Source organism: Ostrea edulis, chromosome 4 (assembly GCF_947568905.1).
Source record: "Ostrea edulis chromosome 4, xbOstEdul1.1, whole genome shotgun sequence".
Lineage (NCBI taxonomy): Eukaryota > Metazoa > Mollusca > Bivalvia > Ostreida > Ostreidae > Ostrea > Ostrea edulis.
In genome coordinates, this window is record NC_079167.1 from 36,008,999 (window position 1) to 36,030,894 (window position 21,896).

At 34.6% G+C, this 21,896-nt stretch overlaps 1 protein-coding gene across 1 annotated transcript; it reads right to left on the bottom strand.

Moving 5' to 3' along the window:
* Positions 1-1,706: 1,706 nt before the first annotated feature.
* LOC125670498 (adenosine receptor A2a-like) lies at positions 1,707-21,803 on the bottom strand. Its single transcript, XM_048905705.2, has 3 exons — positions 21,786-21,803; positions 5,071-5,192; positions 1,707-4,041 (listed from the first exon to the last, which is right to left on the bottom strand). Exon 3 carries the CDS (start codon positions 4,030-4,032, stop codon positions 3,070-3,072), a length of 963 nt encoding a protein of 320 aa, XP_048761662.1. The 5' UTR covers positions 4,033-4,041; positions 5,071-5,192; positions 21,786-21,803; the 3' UTR covers positions 1,707-3,069.
* Positions 21,804-21,896: the final 93 nt, after the last annotated feature.

Here is a 21,896-nt window from a genome sequence, read left to right on the forward strand (position 1 = left end):
GCTACTGTAGTGAATTATACTCTACTCAGGTTTGTTTTTCTTCCACCGTTTTACATTATTAAAGTGCTTCCAATTCTCAATTTAACGAATGTAAAAATAATAATAATAAAAAGGTTCGAGACAGAGAAAATTATAAACAAAATCGATATACTGAAAGTATCCATCCGCCTTACAAAGCCAAAAAAGTTTCAGTTTTGACTATCAGCGGACAGGCCCTCATTTTCTAGTTTTATATGATATGTAATGAAAATTCTCTCTGCTATTCTTTAAACCCCTCCCATAAATTGTGTCCGATTATGAATTAAACAATATAGAAAACCATATGTTTTATTTCCCATATTAATTTTCAAGACGTGTCGCACCCATCCCACCCAACTCCTTTTTTCTGACAACATACGTTTATTCTTATTTTTACATGCAAAGTCTGACACCCCCTTCCCCGCTTTTTCATATCATAGCACTAGTATGTAAGCTTGAACTGAGTCCGTATATTGTACTAATAAAGAACACCCCACCCCACCCCTATCACGCAATTTAGGATTTGAGGTTCGGTCCGCCTTTTTTAACATGTGAACATGAGGTTTTCATGTTTCAAAGGACGCAAATAATAATTGAATATTTACAATTACTAGTTGTTTTCTTAGTGATAATCCTAAGCTGTTTAAACATATCATATTTCCCGATAAAAATAGTGATTTTACAACTTCATATACAAACCTATATAATATTATATCACAAAATATAAATGAGAGGAAAGAATGTCTAGGCTGTTTTTATGATGAGGATTACGTGTATGTAGACAATGGAAACACGGGATGATTTCTGCTTAATAGGATTTTAGAATATCGATCGAATTTGTATCCCTACGTGTGGTTGCCGAATATTCTTCAAGTGTTCACCGATTTCTAGCACGAACTGCAGGGTGGGGAACGAGCGGGGACATCACTGTGTTCCGTCATGTGTTGATATAAGACTAGTATGGAGAGGTCTTATGCAAGGGTTAATGTACGAGTATCGCTCCATTCCTTAAAAGGAATGGACCGAGGCCCTGAAGGGGCCGAGGTCCATTGCTTTTAAGGAATGGAGTGATACGAGTACATTGGCCCACTTAAAATCCACCTTTGCTGGGCCCCTTGCTACTAAACTTTGTGCATTTTAATCATGTCTTACGTTTTTCATTCTTTTGTTGCATGCATTTATATCTACTTGTATAAAGGTTGACCTACTTTCCGAACACTACATTCCTGAAAAATAATGGAGTGTTCGAACAAAAGAATGACGTCATAGGTGGATTTTAAATAGGCATTGTGCCTGCTGCCTAATCCTATTTATGTATATATGTATTTTCTGTATATACATGAATAAAATACTGTTGCAATGAAACTTAAGACTAGTTTTATCTCTATAGCATAGGCCTTAAATTTTGCAGCCCTTCACCTGCATTGGTGAGTGAAACATTCTCGAGAGGGACGTTAAACAATATTCAATCAATCAATCAATCTTCGCTATTTACACGACGTCTCCATATGAGTGAAATATTCTCGAGCGGGACGTTAAACAGTATACAATCAATCAATCATACAATCGCTAGTTACACAAGTACGATGGAGCGTATATTTAGATGCAAACACTTGCGTGTGATTATTACTGTCCTATGACAGCATCTAGTCAAGATTAAAATCGTGCAGAAACTACTTTTAAAAAAAACAAGCAAAATCATTTTACTGAGAATAAAGAAACCACAATATACATGTATGTACATTGGTATGCATGATTTGCAATAAAATGTGACGTTCCATTGATTTTATACTCCATGATATAAATAATCTAAACATTTGTTCCATAAAAGACATGAAAAGCGAACGTATTAGGAACTTTTTTAAGCCGACACAGTTGTTGCATCATCAGAATGTTTTAAACATTGTCAGGCATGAACAAGAAATCCACTTTATGGTACTTTGTTTATCCTGCAGGTCACGAAAGAACATGAACCTCAGCAACAGCTCGCTCCTCGACCATTCGTACCCGCCACAATCTACATCACCATCTCCCACGGTAATGCTGTTCTTGATCCTACAGCAATGCGTATTTATACTGTCATTTTCTGGAAATCTTATAGTCATTATAGTTGTTCTGAAGTATCTCAAACTGAACACGTTCAGCAACAGAATGGTCGTCAGTTTGGCAGTTACAGATTTATGCACCGGTTTCGCCAGCGGAAGTCAACTCCTCTATTTTCTATTTCCGCAAATGGACCAAAACAAAGTGTCTTGTTTCCTCCGGTATCGCATTGTTTCAATCATGACCACGGCTTCACAATCCTCTTTGATGTTTTCCACTCTTGACCGCTTCGTAGCGATCCACCGTCCGCATCATTACCAGAACATAATGACGAAACCACTGGGTATATCCTTCATCATTTTAGCGTGGTCTTTCTCGATAGGTACCGGTATTTTGCCTTTTCTGGTTCAGAATGATTGGAGCGATCTGCAGTTTTGTTTTTACCACATCGTTTTTGATAAATACATCTATCTCATTGACTCGATCTCCTTCTACACGTTAATGATTTCATCATTTGTGTTGAATATCATTATTTTGAAAACAGCATGGTCATTTATAAATAGAGTCCAACCTGCTTTTGAAACTTCTCGAAATCGTCAAAAAACAGTAAGAATGAAAAGTGATGTAAATTCTGCAAAAGTCTGGGGATTAGTTACGTTGTTTAACTCCGTCTGCTGGGCTCCGTTCACCACGTTTCCCCTTGGGATAGGCCTCGGAGTTTCCTACTCTCTATCAGAGTTGCTAACCATGAATTGGTTAGTATTTCTAGGTATGCTCAACAGCATCATGAACCCGTTCATATTCGCCTGGCACCGACAAGATTTCAATAAAGCTTTGAAAAAGCTCCTCGGGGTACGGGAAAACCGAGTGAATCATGCTGTTCATGTCAACGTGATTCAACTTAGGCAAAGAAATAAAACAAGCCAATCGGAAAATGGTTGTGGCACCAGTTCCTCTCAAACAAGAAAATGAAGACAAATATCCGATAGCCAAATTCTGATAACAGATTTAACTGCCAACGGAAGATACATTCAGCGTCAAAGATGTGTCCTTTCCTGGCCACATTTTACCAAAGCAAGGTATTAATTTGTAGCACTTTTGTTTAAAGTCATTGCGTTGCCATGCATAGATAAAGGGATTCATAATACTGTTTGAAATTCCCAGAAAAACCAACCAATTAGAGAGGTTGTAGAGTTCATTATTAATTATTCCGAAGCCATATCGAATTTGAAAGACAGTAAATGGAGCCCAACAAATACTAAAAACCACCGTGACGATAGCCATCACCCGGGCGCTACGGATGTCTTTTTCAATTTTCTTTTGTCTCTCGATGTTCATAGAATTTCCCGGACGAATTCGTCTCTGGTATTTCCAAGCCTTTTGTAGGATAAAACAGTACAGAACAACAGAAATGGCCATGAAGACAAACATAGAAAACCCTATGACAAGGTACACGTATCGGTGAAACATGACATGGTACAAGCATAAGGCACCTGAACTCCAATTGTGAGCGCCTGCAAAAGGTATCATCGACACCAAACTACCGAAGACCCACGCAGTGATGACGAACGTACTCGAAACCGTCCTGGTCATAATGTTTTTATAGTGATGAGGGAAACATATCGCAACAAAGCGATCAAAAGTTGTAAAAGTGACCAACACCTGTGACGTAACAGTCATGAGACATAGAATCTGATATCTCAGAAAGCAGGCCACCATATTCGTGTTCAAACTGACAAGCAGGAAATATAATACCTGAATTCCCGAAGTAACACCAGTGAAAAGATCGGCAATGGACATATTCACGACAAACTTGTTCGTGGCTGTCTTCAGTTTTAAGAATTTCACAAAGATGATGATTACGATCATGTTTCCTAAGCATGCCAAAAGAAACACAGCCTGTTGCAAGGTTATGAAGACAATGAGTGTTGCTGTTAAGGTTGGCTCGGCTGTTGTGGCATTAACGGACATGACAAATACCTGGAAAAAAAATAGACGTATTGTGTACTTGGTTTTGTATTGACTGTAAAACATTTCAATGTAAATAGATATTGTGATTGAATTCACCATGATGATATGGAAATAAATTTCATAGATGTCATTTCAAGTGTTGTTTAAAGATTTTACGATTTGGCAAGAAGCCGATGGGGGGAAACAAAGAAATAGGGATTAACCTATATTCAAATTTTATTAAGAAAATTGGTCGGTATTGCGAAAAATACACTAGTATACTCTTCCAAAAATGGGAGTGTCCTTCGAATTCTTTCAATATACATGTATACCTCTGAATATACCGTCATTTCCTCAAAGCAGAAGACAACACTGAAGTGGTTGGTACACTGAGTAAACACCATTACCTACGGTACAAGCCTGTATACTTAAACAGTCAACCATAACTTTTTGTCTTCGATCTCGGGGGGGGATCTAAAACGGGGGGGGGGGTGTCATTTGCATCTGTTTATCTTTTTTATATTATCTCTTCACAACTTTAACTTTGGTCACAACTTTTGAACAATTTTATGCGTGGGGTATGACAGATGAAGATCCATATTATATATACCATGGTCAAATTCACCTCATTTGAACTTTACCAATGGTAGTGCTTCACAAATTAAAATAAAATTTCGGCAACATAAAATTAAGTGTGAAAACATTACAGTAACCCGACTCTTTTTCAAAGCTTGTTTCCAAATGATGCTTCTGATTGACTTATCTCGAATAATACGCAAATCACTGCTGATAAATTGGCGGTTTTTTGTTTTGTTTTGTTTTTTGTTTTTTGTTGTGCTTGTACAAGAGATAAAAAGAACTGCTCTACAGTTCAAACAAGGAAAGTTATGTACGGGCAACGAATGAGCCAAATCGAGACGTACATTGTATAGCGTTCCATCATAATATGATCCCTACCTCATTGGATCTCTATACCCATCTGAATAGGTCAACAGGAATCAAACAAAATTGCACTTAGTATCAAGATTTTTTTAAAAAAAGATTTGAAGGGATGATTACCTAGAGCTCGAAGTATCTGTGACGTCCTTCAGTTTATGATGTGGATGTTTTCAAGACAATAACCTTCATGAACAGTATATATGCTTGCTTGAAGCGTTGCTGTTGATACCCTCATGTATTTTCTGAAATTTAATTCTTATGTTTACATTCTATTTTCATTTCTGTCGGAGAATTTCTAGTCGTTAAAATAATTGTACTATTCATCAAGCTTCATACGTACATTGTTCATCACATTCATGAGGAAATGGCTAACATTTCAATTGGTAAAGATATCGAAGGCAAAAGCACTAGAAAAGTTAATATCCTTTTATAACTGACAATATTTCTGTCATCAATCTGAGAGAAGTCTTTGTAGCTAGATGTAAATAGGAGGTGGTCAGTGGCGGTGAAGTTAAAAGGGGAGGGGGTTCAATCAAAGTTGATTTTGAACGGGACATAAACTCGTGTTTCACAAGGCACATCTAATCGTGATGTTGTGAATTTGTTGCTGCAGAAATACTGAGCTAGTCTTCATCTCTCAACTACTGATACATTCTTGTTACACCCAAGTATGTTTTTTCATGATCGATGTGCCATCCTCCCCTCCGAAAACACTTCATTAGAAATTAAAGCTATTTTGTTTAGGTATATTTATATCAACGAAGGAATGCTACGTATTCATAAATATTTTGGTACTTTTAAAAAAAAATACCGCTGCTTCCATTTAAATCTGGAAATTCAACTTACAACCTTATTTTAACAACAGTCAATATAAAAAATCACTTCACCCGACAGAAAAACCCTCATGTGAGATAGTCAAACAGATAACTTCAGGCGAGGCAGTCAAAATTTCAGAAAACCTCAGGTGAGATCTATTCAAAATTTTAGGTTGGAATATCGAGGGATTTCGGGTTTTTTTTAAATTTTTTTATTCAATGAAAATTTAGCTGAAACTACAAATTACATATTTTTTTCTAGGTCATTGATGTACTTGGGAATTGCCGTAACTGCCTTTGAATGTGAAATGTTTTACCATCTCAGCCGGGAGACTATTCTTTGGAGCTAAATATAATTCATCTGTAATACATTTCTCACGATTGTTTTAAATTTTCTTATGCCATGCTAAAACTAAACTTGTATACTGCCATTTCTTTTTACTTATTTATCAATTCCAACAGTGCTTCATAACCCAATTGTATCATATGCGTGAAAAAACTGAAGAAAAGTCCCGGAATGTGGATAAAATCAAAGATGCAATTTCCAAAATATAATGTCCACATTTCTAATGTTTTTGCCTTTAATATCTTTACCAGTTCTAATGATGAATGCGTTGAAGTTGTAAACAATGTGCGCGTGGATTTTGATAAATTATAGTACGTCTATTTCTCTACATTATACCTCTATTCCACTATGTTATATGTATATAATAATTTACATGTCTTCCACATCTGCTTTATACCTGGATATTATGTGGAATATAGATGTTAATAGCTAACTAAAACATCGATTTTATGATATATAGGATGACCTTGGCTTCTCCTTCCTCAACTTCCATTTATTTATTTATTCAACAATATTTATGTACCAATATACCATTATCACTGGCATATTGTGTTTATATCTTTCAAATAATTTGATACGCACGAACACGTTTTGCGTATGATCAATTTTTAAATTGAGGTAGGCTACTGACAAATAAGTTGGTGTTACAAAAGTTTCGTTCAAAGTCAGCGTTTTGCAAATTCTATGGTCGTTATAACGACCTGATTTACAAATACAACTTCTCATCGTGTCAAATGTCGGAAGTGTTCCACATCAATTGTTAAGCCGTTCTTTGGACACTGATTTTAACTACGAATTACTCCTTTTACCTGATCGACATATAGCGCTCACGGCAGATGTGACCAGTCAACAGGGGATGCTTACTCTTCCAAGGCACCCGATTCCAAGTCTGGTGTGTCCAGGGTTCCGTGTTTGCTCTACTCATAATTGTTTTTAATTCTTAATTAGTCACTGTTCGTTATTTTCACTTTTTCATGCATATGACCCTCTGTTGACCTATTCTGTGTATGTACCTCATTTAGCACGGTTTGATCGAAATGGATTGAATTGAATATTTCATGGGCTGGAAAATCCAACAGAAATCAAGGCAGAATGTGATTTTTTTTTTTAAAAAACCGTAAGGGCATGAAGAGCAACGTTAACTCGTTTCGTAAGGTATGCTGGCGTTAAGCGTTGCAGTTCATACCCAAATATATTTTCAACAATGTAACTTATTTCTTAAAATGCACTATAGATCTTCGGGAGCACGGAAAGATGCGCAGTATCTTGTCTAACTTTTAAAGTTTGCCTTCATCCAATATATTTTTAAATACATTGCGAGTTGTATTTCAAAAGAAATGCATGCATTTCGTTTATCTCCGTAGGTCGTCTTAAAAGTACAGGCTCATCAGCGAACGTGTCAATTATGAGATCAGAAGAATAACTAATCGTTCCACACGCCGATTTTGAATTTTATCAGTATGCCGTTCCGGCCCGAAAAGATCATTGCACATGGACACCTATAGGCAACTTACTTTGGTTACCAACAAATATTGAACATCTTGAACATCTTGAAAACCCAGCAATTTCAATTTCCGTTAATGTTTATTAAACCAGTGTTTTTGTATTCATTTTACTATTGATTCCGATAGAACCTTATCAACAAACTTTACCGCAGATATGTTAAATAAAGATTTCGGAAACATGGTACTGTATAAGAATTTCCGACCTTATATGAATAGTTTACGCTATACTGCTCCTCGGGTTAGAACATCATCATATATGAATAGTTTTGTACCAGCAACAATAAAACTATGGAATAACCTTCCTGAAGACATAACAAAATCACCTTCCATTACATCTATCAAAAACAAACTAAAAAACCCCGCAAGAAATACATATATTAAATTATATAATTATGGTAAACGTAGAGTAAATATCATACATTGCCAACTTCGCAATCAGGTTAGCAATCTCAATGCGCATCTTTTCAATCATTGTCTTATTAGTAATCCATTTTGTAATCTTTGTGGTAATCCATGTGAGGATAGTTACCATTTGTTCATGGAATGTCCATATTACAATGCACAAAGAAAAATGCTCTTGAATAACTTAAGTTCAATTATTAATATCCCTGTTACAGTTGAAATATTGTTAAATGGTGTCAATGGCGAATCTTTTAGTACTAATTCAAAAATATTTGATACAGTTCATTCCTTCATAGAAAGAGAGATGAATAGATATAACATTCAAATTCTGGGAGTTAGTGAAAGCAGATGGGCAGGAAACGGAATAATAACAACTAACTCTCGTAATACCATCATATACTCAGGAAGAGAGGATAACAACCACAGAGAAGGAGTAGCCATCATCATGACACCAACAGCAAAGAAAAGCATGATAGAATGGGAAGCAATTAATGAACGGTTAATGACAGCAAGATTTAATGGTAAATACGTCAAAACATCAATTATAGTCTGCTATGCTCCAACAAATGATGCAGAGGATGAACAGAAAGACACCTTCTACCAACAACTACAGAAGGCAGTAGATAAAATACCAACACATGATGTACTCCTGATAATTGGAGACCTGAATGCCAAAGTTGGAAGTTCAAATGAAGGACGTGAGAAATCAATGGGAAAACATTGATGTGGGACTATAAACGACAATGGTGAAAGATTGGTTGACATCTGTGAGTTGAACAACTGTGTGATAGGTGGCACTATATTCCCACACAAAGAAATACATCAGAAAACATGGATATCTCCAAATGGTAGGGACAGTAACCAAATTGACCACATCATAATAAATGGAAAATGGAGGCACTCGTTAGAAAATGTCATCGTTCGACGGGGTGCAGATGTAGGCAGTGACCATCACTTTTTGTTTGCAAAAATCCAATCTAATTAAAATTAGATCCTTTGATCCGCTCATCTACTATCGCTACACAAGGTAGTAGCGATAGTAGATGAGCGGATCAAAGGATCTAATTTTAATTAGATTGGCAAAAATCAGAATCCACCTGAGAAAAGCTGTGAAAAGATCAGATACAAAAAGAATAAAGTACCACACAGCAAGACTGAGAGATCCAGGTATACAGAAAAAGTTCTCTTTGACACTGAGAAATAGATTTCAGACACTTGGAGATATAGGAGAAGGTTTGGAAAATAACTGGAATGCGTTTCAAGACAGTATCATACAGACCAGTGCAGATGTGCTTGGCACAAAGACAAGATCAGACAAAGACTGGATACAACTAGATACATGGAAGCTGATTGACAAGAGAAGACTTCTTAAACAGAAAAAGCATAATGCAAGATCAAAGTGAGTAACAGCTAAATACAGTAAAGAATACTCTGAATGCAATAAAGAGACCAAAAGAAAGTTAAGGAAAGATAAAAGGGAATACTTTGAAGCAAAAGCAAGCGAGGCAGAAGAGGTAGCAAAAAAAGGTCAACAAGGAGAAATTTTCAAAATCACAAGAGAATTATCTGGGAAATATAACAGCGTAAGCTCCATCATAAAAGATAAAAATGGAAATAAGATAACCTTAGATGAAAAACAACTAGAGAGATGGACAGAACACTTTAGCGAGGTTCTTAACAGACCAATGCCCTCAGCCTTCCCAGACATAGACGAAGCTATTGGTGACACATCACTGAAGAGACATTATTTGTCGAAATGCGCATCTGGTGCATCAAAATTGGTACCGTATAAGTTTTACATTATGACCCCTGGGTCGAGGCCTCTGCTGGTGGACTGTTAGTCCCCGAGGGTCTCTACAGCCCAGTAGCTAAGTACTTCGTTACTAGCTTGAAAATACGGATGTATATTTAATTGCTGTTATAAAATTTAGAAATTCATTTCAAAATTAAGGATTATCTCCCTCATGCATAGCTCTTATCCTTGGACGAATTTGGCTCCACTTGTTTGGCACGCTGTTTTTGGCTATATTTAGATCTAAAACTTCATAGTTATTTCGGATTTCAAACATTTCGGTTGAGCATCACTGAAGAGACATTATTTGTCGAAATGCGCATCTGGTGCATCAAAATTGGTACCGTATAAGTTTTACATTAGAAACATTCGAAACATTCCAAGCAAATCTTGAACCACCAACCAAAGATGAAATATTAAAAGCAATAAAAAGTCTGAAGAACAACAAGTAATCAGGTATCGACAACATCAGAACAGAAATGCTAAAAGCAGGTCCGAAACCAGTAGCTAATAAACTATACGAACTTTTTAATAAGATATGGACCAACGAAGTACTACCTGCGGACTGGTTAAAGAGTCTTATTGTAAAGCTTCCAAAGAAAGGGGATACAACAGAATGTACAAACTGGCGTGGTGTTACCCTGTTGTCTGTGCCAAGTGAAATATTCTGCAAAATCATCTGTAGGAGACCCAGCGATGCCATAAATGATATCATCAGGAAAGAACAGGCTGGATTTCGACCAGGTGTAGGCTGTATCGACCAATCCATATATTTACATTAAGAAATATCATAGAACAGTGCATTGAGTGGAACAGCAAAATACACATAAATTTCATTGACTTTGAAAAGGCTTTTGACAGCATACACAGAGAGAGCCTTTGGAAGATACTCAAAACGTATGGATTACCAGAAAAATTCATTAACATCATCAAAAGTTTTTACAACAACTTCTCATGCAGTGTCATACATAACAACACACTGACAAACTGGTTTAACATAACAAGTGGAATACGCCAGGGATGCAGTATGTCACCTATGCTTTTCTTAATTGCAAATGATTGGGTTATGAGAAGAACTGTTGGGAACAAACGCAGAGGAATAAGATGGACACTGATATCTATACTAGAAGACATAGATTTTGCTGACGACATCGCATTAATATCATCTACTGCTGACCATCTTCAAAAGAAAACAAACTAACTGAATATAAATGCTAACAAGAAAAATAAGGAAAATAAGGGCCCGCTTGAAAGCCTGCTACCCGAGGATGATTCCACATTTATATGATTAATTCTGTCCCTGTTGCTGCTCAGAATAAGAATTTAAGGTCATACGCGACGTTTCTCAATAATATTTAATTTTTCTTGACATTTCAGGTACAATTCATTTGCATTTGCTCTTGTTTCTACACAAAAAATCGACACAACAACAAAACAAGAGGGCCATGGGCGACATCGTTCACCTGAGGCACCTTGGCCCATATCTAGAGATTTTCCCTATGATATATTTGCATGAAAAACTTTGATCCCTATCGTGGCCCTAACCTACCGCCAGGGGCCATAATTTTTACAAACTTGAATTTGCACTATGTCAAGAAGCTTTCATGTAAATGTGAACTTTTCTGGACTAGTGGTTCTTGAGAAAAAGAATTTTAAATATTTTCTCTATATATTTGTATGTAAAACTTTGATCCCCTATTGCGGTCCCATCCTACCCCCGAGGGTCATGATTTTAACAAACTTGAATCTGTACTATGTCAGAAAGCTTTCGTGTAAATTTGTACTTTTCTCGCCCAGTGATTCTTGAGAAGATTTTCAAAGATTTTACCTATATTTGTATGTAAAACTTTGATCCCCTATTGTGGCCCCTATCCTACCCCGGGGATCATGATTTTAACAAACTTGAATCTGCACTATGTCAGGAATCTCTCATGTAAATGTAAACTTTCCTAGCCCAGTGGTTCTTGAGAAATTTTTTGAAAATTTTCCCTATATATTTGTATGTAAAACTTTGATTCCTTATTGTGGCCCCATCCTCCCCCGGAGTCCATGATTTTAACAAACCTGAATCTACACTATGTCAAGAAGCTTTCATGTAAATTTCAGCTCTTCTGCCTCTTTGGTTCTTGAGAAAAAGATTTTTAAATGAAGCCACCCCATTTTTGTATTTTTGTAATTATCTCCCCTTTGAAGGTGGCACGGGCCTTCATTTTAATAAACTTTAAAGTCCTCTACCCAAAGATGCTTTTGGCCAAGTTTGGTTGAAATTGGCCCAGTGGTTCTGGAGAAGTAGAAAATGTGAAAAGTTTACAGACGGACAGACAACAGGCGATCAGAAAAGCTTACTTGAGCTTTCAGCTCAGGTGAGCTAAAAAAAAACAATAAAAAAAAAACTTGGGGTATATTACCAGGTGTTTTAGAGTTGATATATTTTGCTAGTTTCTGGTTGTGGTCAAGCAAAAGTCAGCTTACATGTAAATAGAAGGTTGTATATATGGACATTACTAAGTTTTTGTAGCAAAGAAGGGAAGAAAAGTCTTTAGATCAATCGGAAATCAAACCCGGGACCCTTGCATTACTGGTAAGACGATCTAACCGATGAGCTAACCAGACCGAAATACAAAGTACAGTAATATTACTAAATGTACAATATGAAATTTAAACCTATTTCGGAAATCATATATGAAGGAAATGAGATAAATAGATTAAGAAAAAATGTATCACAGTAAAGATTTATTTTTAAGTAAAATTTCGATCCTCCATTAAGGCCCCATCCTACCCTCCCCCGGAGGCCAGTATTTGAATAGACTTGAATCTGAACAACCTGAGGAAATCTGCATAGTACTATCACTAATCATGTACCTGCAACTTTTGAGGGGAAAATTTCAAGTTTTATCCTATTTATTCCCATATAAAATTTCAATGTAACCCCAGTTGTGGCCCCACCCTAACCCTTGGAGGCATTGATAAAAATGAATCTGTTGTACCTGAGGATGCCTGTCTGTTATCATGACTAATCATACATTTACTGTTCATAAGGAGAATTTAGACTGTTAAAGACTTTTTAATATATATTCCCGACTGTGGTCTCATCCAATCTCTGGGAACTACAGATTAAAGAAACTTGAATCTGCACATGTTCTGTGTTAAGTACTACGCCTTTAATTCTTTAAAGTGATTCTAATAGGCTTCCATAAATGCATAAGCCTCAACAGACAATCAATTTTAAAGATTATAAAGATTACAAAACTCATCATCTTGATTAAACGATATTTTTTTAACGTAAATATGCAAAACACGCCATAATGATATACGGAATTTAATAGGCCATTAAAGTGAAAGAAAACCGAGTGAAAATTTTCCTTATACCGTGAGTTATTAATACCAAGAAATACGCAATTTATATATCAAAAAGTATTATTTTAGACGTCCAAGCGTTTTCAAATTAATTCAATTATTAAGTGTACAAAATGTTAAAGAATTGCGAAACTTAGGAAAATTTTTATTCCTAGCAGAGAAAATAAGAAAAGATAATTCATAATTGTAATTACACCCCATTTCTTTTTCTCATTTAACACAATTTTTTTTCTTCTTCTATTTTTATTTTCATAGAACTCTCACGCAATCACCTATATTACAAATATGATCTTTTATACTTATATGTATGTGTATGCTGATCTATAGCTCTGATTATGTGTATGTTGTTCACCTTATATTTCATTATGTATAAAATTGTATATCTGATGTGCCAGATGGCACAAAGAAATAAACTGAACTGAACTGAACTGAACTAAAGATTATAAAGATTAGAAAACTCATCATCTTGATTAAACGACATTTTTTTAACGTAAATATGCAAAACACGCCATAATGATATACAGAATTTAATAGGCCATTAAAGTGGCAGAAAACCGAGTGAAAATTTTCCTTATACCACAGGGAATTTCAGAATTAATTTCTGGCAGAAAATTTTCAGTATTATACAATGAGAAACATATATTCAGTTACTCATTCATTGTTTTTAAAGATATTATGAGTGAAGGATTCTCGAAAGGACAAAAGGCTCCAAATAATGTTGAAATCTATTGGTGAACATCTCTCTCTCTCTCTCTCTCTCTCTCTCTCTCTCTCTCTCTCTCTCTCTCTCTCTCTCTCAAACCTAGTCTTCTATATCATAATGAGTATTAAACAAAACACTGTATTGAGAAGTCCGTGAATTAATGTGCAAGACTAGTATGATTGGACGTTATTTAGAAAAAACTAACTGAATTGCTAGTTTTTCAAAAATAAAAATCGAGAAGAGAGATGCGGAAATTGATTAATACTTGGTAAATCTGGCAGAGGTTCAGGTGCACTGATTCGTGTTAAGCTATTAAACACCAGTCTTCTGAAGTGCGAATTCTATGAATTATCACAATCCTCTGACAAAATAAATGCGTCAATGTTTAGAAACTGACGTCTCAAATGTACCTGGAATATCCACTCTACAAATAGAAAAAAGGTTGTTAAGAGGTCCTTGTTAAGACAGCCTTGTCAACGAAATCAAACCCTTTTTGACAACTAGGGCTTAGAAGACAAATAAACCATGCTAGAGGTTGTTCATACAATTATATGACAAGTTTCACTTTATCGGTGATGTATCAGAAAACCGTACGCTATTTGCCTTGTAATATCAAATCATTGCATCAGAGATATGAAGTTGAACTATGAAGTTGTATAGACAATTATACATGAATACTCTGCAGGCAAATAGTAATACAAAATTAAAACGGTGTCCTTTAAAAAACAATGACGTTATGAATTGAGGAAATGTGGTTTCTTATTGAAGGTTTTAGGCCTTTGTATATAGCATATAGAATATTTAGTTTGATGATATGAATGTGGTCATTAATTCCATGAAGTCCTCTGCATAATGTACATCCGAGAATAATGGCGCTTTTTTCTGGTTTCTTATAAATTACTGCAACGCGCAATATGATGTGATCTCATTTTCGTTTAGGTGTGAATTCGTGGGTATACAGTGTAGGTTATCATTGTACACAATTAGTCACCTTAATGATAATCTGGTCACTGAGTGATCGCAGCAATTTGTGCACAGCTTAGTCTTGCACTACGGGGTGATTACATTTGTGTTGATGTGTAAATTCGTGGGCAACCTAATCTTCCAACTGTCTGATCACGACTACATTCATTTTCTTGTGTGAAATTTCGTTTGATTAAACCTTATTATGTATCAAGTGACCACGGTTTTTTGATTGCATTTGACGTATTTGGCAGATGTAGCAACAAGCGTGCGCAATATCCATGTAGTGACTCGTTTGTTCGGATATCTTTCTCAAGATAATGAACGACATTTTATTGGATACCATTGTTTATTATGCATAAAGCATAAATGAAGTAGACAATAAACATAGTCTATGTAAGTCTCGCCACATAAGTACAGGGCCACAATATCACTAACAAAGAATTGTAAAAAAAATGAAAGTCATGCTGAAATGTTTACATTGTGCACGCATGTGCCTGAATATCGAAAAGCGGAAACTCCCCGCGTTAAAAATATTAATGTAAGTGATGAAAAAAGAATTTCAACTTTTAGAACGTATGGTTATCGTAAACTTCATACTTTTCAACTATGCAACAACATCTGAGAAAGTTTTGTTAAAATTTCATTTCATGCATTTTGCTCAAAATGAATTGTAGTGTCTCATTCATTTTCAAATTTTATTTTTCCCTTTCATTGACTACGATATTTCTAATTTTAATGTGCGTGCTGTATCTCACTTGTATCTCAACAACTGACATTCAAATTTTATATAGATAAAAATATAGATGCTCTTTCAAGCATAAAACCATTATCAATTTAATCCACACAAAAAACCCAACCCACTAAAGCAATATTTTCTTAGAATTCATTACGCAATATCAACATTTAGGAGTTATTTTCTTTCAAGGTCAAACTTGGTCCCATTATATTAAATTGATACGATACTAGTCAAAGTAAATAAAAAATGGGGTTAGCTCAGAAATTGAAAGAAAGTGTTGCACGTCTCATGTTAATTTCCCTTAAGGTGTTGCATGAAAGATCGATAAAATTAAGTTGTTCAAATATATGATAAAACTAATTGGAACTTATGGGTTGATTCAAACATTTTTGAAAATAAGTTTTAGAGACATGTGTTGACAAAAATTAGCCAAAATAATTCGAGTTGAAATCAAGCCATAAGCGATTTATATGATTTTTAGCGTTAAAATGGAGGGGTATCCCCGAATTTCAGAAAAACTGCCTCCGTGAAATAAAATAAATTTAGCATGAATATGTTCTTCGAGTTTTTCACTAAAAAACTATCGCTTTGAAATTTTGTTTCAAGGGCGCATTTTTTGTGTGTAAAATTCAAAAAATCGAAACGACTTCACTGATATTATTTTCAATTTCACCTGTACGTTGATTTTCCTCAGAAATGTATGGTCTACTGCGTGGTTCAGTGAGTATGGTCGTCGAATTTAACATGCAAAGATGTGTTCTTTTTTTAAAACGACCGGGTTCGAATTCCTCACGAATTTTTTTTCATATTACGTTTTCCATCTAAATTTTTTTGTTAATTGAAACACACTTCTAGTTTTTATAAATCTCTGTTTATTGCAATGTACCGAGTGTGAAATAATCTTCCAAACTGGACAATGTTTAGCATGAATATGTTCTTCGAGTTTTTCACTAAAAAAAACTGTCGCTTTGAAAGAGGTATAGCGCTTTTGCTGACGAAACGGCCGGCTTAGAAATCAAAAGGGAAAACACCGGTTTCCAATAATAGACTGGCGTGTTATTTTTAAATATAAGGGCAACGTTTTTAATGTTTCGTTAACCAAGATAAATAACTTCCGTAGTTTAGCATTACTGACATTTATACGAGTCGTTCTTTAATCAATAAACCATGTTCCTATGTGGAATGATGAACAGTACAATATTTTCATAGGTGCATTCATATCATACAACAACCCTTTTACAATGGGGTTACTTAGCTCACTGTCTTTTTCTGACATGGCTGCAGCACCTTTAATAGATTTCATCAGTTCATTTGCCTTTGGCTGATAATTTGAGGGTTTAGCTTTGGCTAAATATCATGACAGTTGCTACATGAGTTTTTATATTTACTATTGAGAAGTCAAACTGTATAACAGTTCTTTTCCTCCCTTGACTTATTTTTACTTATTACATGATGTACATTTGTGCCCTTTTTCTTGTAGTATTTGTTTAGCTTTTCGTCAGCCACATTACGGTTTGAAAATCCTGTGCAGACAGGAACAGGTTAGTGTAAACAAACGGAACTACAGTGATCTCAAGAATAAATTCCTTTTCTTTAAGTCGTAACTTGCAAATATTGGAAGTTATGATGAAAATGACTAATATTTGTTATAATATATGTATCATATTTATAACACATCCCCTCTCAAGAAAACGACACCCCCCCCACCCCCCCCAAAATAGAATGGGAAAAATATTGGACTTGAACTCGGAATGTATGCTTTAAGTGTAAGGTTACCGAGCACCTAAACTACTAGGCCACCCAGGCATGTAAGTTTAACGGTTTAACGTTTGACAGGCTGCTAAATCTCAAGGTAAATTTTGAGAACGATTTTTGTCATATTTTAGCCATTTTTAACAAGAGGGCCACCTTAAACCAAATTTCTTCAAATGGACTTATATACAGTCATAATCAAGTAAAACAATTTCAGTGTTTTATTTCTGGTTTAAGGTGGCCTTTTGCAACAGTTTGCATTTTTTTATGCCCATTACGTTATATCTACTATGTACTCTATATAATTACGGTGATGTTTATGCTTATCAAATAAACATATTATCAACATATAGATATCTTTATTGAGTAATTTGGGTAAACACAAGTATAAACTAACATTGCATAGCAAAATATTTGTAAAAAAATATATTCAAGAAAAAAGTATTTATATCGGCGAAATTGCATACCAAGTGCGCTATATCCATTTCTGAGTGTTAACAGAATGATTCTTATATTGATCTAAACCAAGTGCGATATACTTCTTTTGTTTTTTATGTGTAAAATTAAAAAAAAAAATCGAAACGACTTCACTGATATTATTTTCAACTTCACCTGTACGTTGATTTTCCTCAGAAGTGTATGGTCTACTGCATGGTTTAGTGAGTATGGTCGTCGAATTTAATATGTAAAGATGTGTTCATTTTTAAAACGACCGGGTTCGAATCCTTCACGAACACAATTTTTTTTTCATATTACGTTTTCCATCTAATTTTTGTTTTGTTTTTTTTGTTAATTGAAACACACTTCTAGTTTTTATAAATGTTTCAGGCCAAATCTCTGTTTATTACAATGTGCCGAGTTTGAAATAAGCTTCCAAACTGGACAATGTTTAGTTTGTGAATGGGATTCGCTGTAAACACGCCGAATACAGCATGCAATACCTGTGTTTTAATAGTCAAGGTTGCTAACGAGAACTGATATGTTTTTGTTTTGAGTGAAAGTTGTTGACAAAGGCATGATATGGTGTCTTTCACGAAAACCCATTGTGAACTTTACAAAGCTCTGAAAGAAAAACTTGAAGGCCAAACAAGGTAAATAACCGTTAAACAGTTTGAGTGAATAAGATGTTATGTATTCCAGTAGAATATTGCTATGGTGAATTAATGTTTTCATGTGCATGTACATATCATTTTGTTGAACTGTATTAATGCGTATTAAACTTCCCATATTTTGTTTGTGTTCAGAGTCATGTACAGTTGCCAACTGTTGGTTGTAGAAATTAATACATTCGAGTATAAGAGCTTTTGGACTGTAGTAGTATAGAATATTAAATATTTGATACACTCGTAACATGTAACCGTATACATTGTTTCTGATAATCAGGGGGGAAAACCCACAATTTAATGTTCACGATTTCAAAATTTACGTTTACACTCCATGTGTAATGTATTATATTACACCCAGATGTAAACTCATTTGCACCAAGAGTCATAAGGAATTCAACTCCTTACTTTTGGAGACAAGGCAATCTGAACCTTTATCAAAATTTATTAAATGCATCAGTAACATTAAAAAGCCTCCTCCTTTTTATTTTTCATTCGGAGAGAGACGTTAAAATATTATACACACAAGGATACGATACGACTGCATTTTTAATAAAGATTTATTCCGCTGCAATATCGTTGAGAGCCCTTTATGTACTTGTGGATAAGTAAAGGATGATTATCATTATTTCTTTTCATGTAGCGGGTACAGAAATACCAGACATGAATTAATTAACAAAATATTCAGTGTTTACAAACTTCAAATATAGTGAACACACATTCTACTGTGGGGTGACACTTCTCTCAGCAATAAGGAAAATGAGTATCTTTTATCTCTCATATTTACATATTTATTAAACAAAGTAAACGATATATAATTAACAATCTAGTAATGCAAGTCACCTACCATATGTATTTAGAATGTTGTCAGATGTCATGGCTAATTTTGAATAGTATTTGATGTTATATAGTCACTATATGTATATCATGAAACTCGTGGTATTTATGTTATATAGTCACTATATGTATATCATGAAACTCGTGGTATTTATGTTATATAGTCACTATATGTATATCATGAAACTCGTGGTATTTATGTTATATAGTCACTATATGTATATCATGGAACTCGTGGTATTTATGTTATATAGTCACTATATGTATATCATGAAACTCGTGGTATTTATGTTATATAGTCACTATATGTATATCATGAAACTCGTGGTATTTATGTTATATAGTCACTATATGTATATCATGAAACTCGTGGTATTTATGTTATATAGTCACTATATGTATATCATGAAACTCGTGGTATTTATGTTATATAGTCACTATATGTATATCATGAAACTCGTGGTATTTATGTTATATAGTCACTATATGTATATCATGAAACTCGTGGTATTTATGTTATATAGTCACTATATGTATATCATGAAACTCGTGGTATTTATGTTATATAGTCACTATATGTATATCATGAAACTCGTGGTATTTATGTTATATAGTCACTATGTATATCATGAAACTCGTGGTATTTCATGAAACTCGTGGTATTTATGTTATATAGTCACTATGTATATCATGAAACTCGTGGTATTTATGTTATATAGTCACTATGTATATCATGAAACTCGTGGTATTTATGTTATATAGTCACTATGTATATCATGAAACTCGTGGTATTTATGTTATATAGTCACTATATGTATATCATGAAACTCGTGGTATTTATGTTATATAGTCACCATGTATATCATGGAACTCGTGGTATTTATGTTACATAGTCACTATGTATATAGAGAGGGCTTTTAGAATTTGTGCCCTATCCCATTGTAATGCAATACAATACGTTCAAATCAAACACGACCTTCTCTTTCTCCGCAAATGAATGTACATCAACAAAAATGTCATAGATGAATTGCATCATAATCATAATTAGATAATAAGTGGAGGATCTGTACAATAATATTTTGAAATTGAAAACTTTCAAATCTACTTTATTTAGTAAAAAATGTAGTTTTAGTAGAAATGAAAAACCCCTGCTGGACTCGAACCCGCGACCTACAGATCGGCAATCGACACGTTAACCGACTGAGCTACCAACAAATCAATCGGTCAAAAATAGGAATATGCAAATATTGCTGATATTTAAACTTTCGTTCATAATTCAAATTATGACGATGTGGTATTTTCTCAATACAATTCTATAAATTTTTATCTTAAAAAAAACAAACAACAACAACAACAACAACAACAAAAAAACAGGTATCGTATGATTGCATTTCTGAAATCTCAATAGTCTGGATCTTCCATTTCAGCGGAGTTTGCGGCGTTCGGGTACTTTTCGCAAAACAAATTATTCCGTGTCTCTGCCTTGTCCCACTTATCTTACAGGTATTTTATACACGAATATTTTGTTATGCAAAGATCTAGTACACGTACATGTACATATCTATATGTACGTGGGTGATCTATTCAGATAATATTTGTCGTTTGGGAAAATTCTCGGGAAATAGGATAAACCAGTCAGTCCTTAAGATAAGCTAGGATGCTCCAATCATTTTAACTTTCATGCAATGTTTCTACTTTCTAAACATTGTGTGTATTTCTTGTAGATTTTCATTTCTTGACACATATTACGAAGTAAGGGGAAAAAATACATTATCTACCAATGTTAGGAGCACATCCCAATCATCAAAACGTCTCCATATTCATGAGTGAAATTAAACAATATACAACATTTTAAAAATGTATAAGCAGCCGTTTTACTTCTTACGCTTTTTAAATCCGCGTTACGTGTCTCTTTTATTACGTTTTACTTTCGCGTTGTCACATGTTTCTTTCGCAATATTACGCCTTTGATTCGCGTTATAATGAAAGAAAACACCCTAACAATCCACATTATAATTTCTCTCTTTGAATGTTAGAGCTTCATGACAATCCACATTATGATTTCTCTCTTTGAATGTTAGGGCTTCATGACAATCCACATTATGATTTCTCTCTTTGAATGTTAGGGCTTCATGACAATCCACATTATGATTTCTCTCTTTGAATGTTAGGCCTTCATGAAAAGTATGTGTTGTAGTTCATACCCTCGCGCATTTAAAAGAAATGAAATCAATTTTTGGAATTTACATTCTACTTTCATTTCTGTCAGGATTCCCAGTCGATAAGATATACGTACTACATTAATCAAGATTCATGTGCGCTTTGTTCACAACTGCGTCGCATTCATGAGGAAATGGCTATCATTACAACTGGTAAAGAAACATTGCAAATGTAAATACATGTGTAATAAAATATTGTTTAAATGAAAAAAATATACATTACCGCAGTATTCCGTTTAGTAATATTATAAATTACTAATTTAAGACGTAACATACAATGCACCTTTCTATCCATGTCTTACCTTGCACGTCGATTTCCCGGTGACCGACTGAATATAGGGGTGTGTTTATGGGACAGTAACAGTTGTGTAAATTTCTCTTACTGTCGGTCTCGCAATAAGTACCATAAAACG

Coding starts and splice junctions, on each gene's coding strand:
- LOC125670498 (XM_048905705.2), bottom strand. CDS start 4,032: ATGTCCGTTAATGCCACAACAGCCGAGCCAACCTTAACAGCAACACTC.